General features: G+C 38.6%; 1 protein-coding gene across 1 annotated transcript; it reads right to left on the minus strand.

The window, feature by feature from the left end:
• Positions 1-207: 207 nt before the first annotated feature.
• On the minus strand, positions 208-3,472 carry LOC125526590. The gene is made up of 10 exons (XM_048691243.1): positions 3,390-3,472; positions 2,960-3,049; positions 2,080-2,242; positions 1,870-1,988; positions 1,603-1,737; positions 1,145-1,226; positions 934-1,032; positions 737-807; positions 587-664; positions 208-488 (listed from the first exon to the last, which is right to left on the minus strand). The coding sequence occupies exons 4-9, from the start codon at positions 1,878-1,880 to the stop codon at positions 637-639; spliced, it is 426 nt and encodes a 141-aa protein (XP_048547200.1). The 5' UTR covers positions 1,881-1,988; positions 2,080-2,242; positions 2,960-3,049; positions 3,390-3,472; the 3' UTR covers positions 208-488; positions 587-636.
• Positions 3,473-3,559: the final 87 nt, after the last annotated feature.

The raw sequence follows: 3,559 nt of genomic DNA on the forward strand, positions 1-3,559 counted from the left end.
TTTACGCATCATGCATGATGCCGATCCACCATCGCTCCTACCCAGCTACCTGCATGCTACAGATCGACTGTGCTGTGACCACGGTCTACTCTTTTCTTAATTACCCAAACAAAAAGTGATATTTCTACTGAAACCATCATAACATACTGCTAATTAATTTCTGGTTACTGAAACCAACCCGATGCATATTCGTGAAAATAACAGTAATGGTGCACATTATTCATCCAGAACGGGAAGCATCTAGACAGAACAAATGCCCCAAGAGAAATTATCTGGACAAGAATTACCCCTGGTAATAATTATTCAAAAGGACAGTTATACTCGATCACATGTGATCCAAATAATATAAGTTGGTAATGCTGAACTGCAAAATAAATATATCAAATGCAAATGGTATCTTAGATTTTATTGAACGACTGGAAACGTTTCTAGATTCGGTATGAAGAACTATGGGCCGACTACCACTGAAGCTTCTTCTTGACTGTTACCTGGGTAAGTAAGAGAGAAAAGCATGGACAATTAACATAAGATAGCGAGCATTATAGAATATAAAATGATGTTATCATATGCACCAATCTCCCATTACCCAATAACAAGTATGTGTACAGTTTACTTGATTCAATCTTGCCATATGACCTACTCTGTAATAGTGGCATCCTGTTTCCTGCAGAGAAGTATAGGGGAAATAAGACCACAGTTTAACAAACAAGAAATAAAGACGGTCGGATGAGCATACTCTTGGTATAAAAGAATAGCCTTGCGGATGTCCTCCAGGTTCTGTAGTACCTCTGGGTCGAACAATGCACCCTTAGAACAGGGTCATCACATAAATCAACAAATTAGTAAAACAATTTGCGTAAAGAAACAAATTGGAAAAAGACTTTGCAAGGCACAAATAAGAATATTTTGTAAAGCTTCAAATCCGTGACGCACCAGCTGGCTCAAATCTTCTCCCAGTTTTTCGATTTTGAGAAAACAGTATATAAAATACAGAACATATATACCACAATCATTTCCACTTTGCCGTGGAACCTGTAATTATATAAGAACCATAAACAAAAATCATAATATTAAGAAAAACCAATTTAGAGGATAATTCAGCAAAATATAAAAATAGACAGAGTTCCAGATGTAAACTTCACACCTCAGGAAACTCAAGCTGGACTTGATTTGTGAACTGCCCTATCTCTTCCCGCTCTTCTGTTTTTAAAATATCAATAATGAAGCTGCCACGCAAGCAATAATGGTTTGATAAATATAAGAGATTCAGAATAAGGTTGCCATTTATGGGCTATATATAGATCATGTAAATGTATGAACAAACCAATTATGTGAACATAAATTGTGGCGTCGGTTTGCTTTTGACGTCCATTCCATGCAAAGTCTAAGTACAATGCACCATGTGGTATATATAATTTTGGACATACAAACACCATGGTAGGATACTATTATGGATAATAATCTAAAACAATACATTATTGTTTTGATATCTTGACTCGCGGACAGCATGCTATAGGGAAATACGTAAACATGTTATCAGATATATCATCATGTTCATATTTTTTTGGATGCTTAGAGATGGAGGAACTAAATGGGTCAAACCTGTAGATGACGGATGGCAACCTCTTTGGTTGTGTTGTTCTAAGTGAATCCAACAGTAGCATGCGTGGCCCCTTTGGAGTACCCAAGTAGTTAGTCTCGCCAAAATTACACAACACAAGGAGGCTCCAATGTCCCCTACATTTAGTCAAGGAAGTGAATATTCAGTATCATGCCAATAAAATAAGTGATTGTGCAAGATAAGAAAGCGAGCAACATACCAATAAACAATGGGGACAAATACATATCTTCTTGTGAATATTTTCTTACCTTTTACCCATTTAAGGACTTTTGATTTATGTTTCCCAATGATGTACATATCAAACCACAACGAATCCAGGTACGCATAGTCACTCTTCTTTTCCGGATGTATGCCCATCCAAAGATCCCTACATAAACAGTTGTAGTAACAAATTATACAATAATATACTAATAAAAGTAAATTGGAAATTAATAATCTAAGAAAAAGGCAGGACATACTCCATATACAATTCAAAATTTTCATCACCAAGCATCCCTTTACTTGTTTTGTCCCTCACGTTATATGTACTACGATTTGAAATTTTTGGGGGAGGGAGGTGATCTTGAAAGGTGGAATTTGCTTCTCCGCCTTTACTCTTATGGGGGTATTTGTCTTGGCACTCTACACATGGAAAAATAGAAATGACTGAGAGATAATGACACACACATACATAACAGGTCAAAACACATGCGCTTAAAATTCATTTCTCTTTAAGTTTTTCATACTCGGTGTAGGAAATCATCTAGATAAGTCACATATAGGGGTGAGCACAATACTAAAATAATATATAACCACTACTAGGGAAAAGGCTACTAGCAGCGCGGGTAAAATGGCTACTAGCAGCGCGGGTACCCGCGCTACTAGTATCGCGCTACAGCTAATAGTTAGTAGTAGCGTGGGTTCAACCCGCGCTACTACTAGTAGTAGCGCGTTTCCACCCACGCTACTACTATTATGAACCCACGCTACTACTAATGAAATAGTAGTAGCGCGTCTATAATACCAACGCTACTAGTATCCTAAATACCAGTAGCGTGCAAATTTGTCCCCACGCCACTACTAACGAATTAGGAATTAAAAAAAATAAAATCGACAAATTCCATTTTATGCATACAGTTCAAGAAAACACAACAGTGATGGAAATGTTGTTATTCCTGATTATACTATTACACTGTTGCCGTATCTATTATCATACAGTTCCTCATTCTAACATCCATGGACCACATCTGTTGCATCCAAATGGAAGAAACAAATAAAATCATCACCATATATATATACAGCCACCATACACTACAGGCATGACATAAGACGGCAGATTAGAAGAAGCAAGCATCATACATACGCCGCCGCCTTCTTCGGCATGCTCTTGGCTCTGATGGGGCCTGCCTTCCAGTTGGCCTGGTGCTTGCCAAAGTTGCTCGCTCATCACTGCACCAACCAAACAGAGAACAAAGCTCAGTTTCCAACAAACAGAGAAGGAACCGATCTGCATCAGTGATGCTTGCAAATGAATCTGCATGTCTCAGTTTTGACATGCCAAACAATGAATGATGCAGATTCATTTGTCTGTGCGTACAAGTGCAAAGTCAAGTTTGCTGAGTTACTAGTGTCACCTACTATCTATGTTTTTCAGACAGGCATGTTGATATCCATAAAGAAGGTGTGCTGTAGTACCTACAGTGGGCTCTTCCCAGGATGTATTGGATTCTTAATAGGAACAGTATTAGGAACTAGCTCACAGCTGAGAGATAGAGAGAGAGAGATCGACCTTTTGCGGGGAGTCGTGGTGGTAGGAGTAGATGACCGAACCGTCGAGGCTGATGTTGATGTCCCCCACGGAGCGCTACTGCTGCATCCAAATCAAACAAAAAAATTATACACTGTCGATGATGATCCAACTTTAGGAAGTAAGGCACGTAATACACCTACAGAAGACAA

The sequence above is a fragment of the Triticum urartu genome, unplaced genomic scaffold, assembly GCF_003073215.2.
Source record: "Triticum urartu cultivar G1812 unplaced genomic scaffold, Tu2.1 TuUngrouped_contig_10560, whole genome shotgun sequence".
Classification (NCBI taxonomy): Eukaryota; Viridiplantae; Streptophyta; class Magnoliopsida; order Poales; family Poaceae; genus Triticum; species Triticum urartu.

Excerpts from the sequence above, each read along its gene's own strand:
- LOC125526590 (XM_048691243.1), bottom strand. Across the intron at positions 808-933 it reads GAGAAGATTTGAGCCAGCTG|GGTGCATTGTTCGACCCAGA; the intron begins GTGCGTCACGGA and ends CCCTGTTCTAAG. Across the intron at positions 665-736 it reads GCTATTCTTTTATACCAAGA|GAAACAGGATGCCACTATTA; the intron begins GTATGCTCATCC and ends ACTTCTCTGCAG.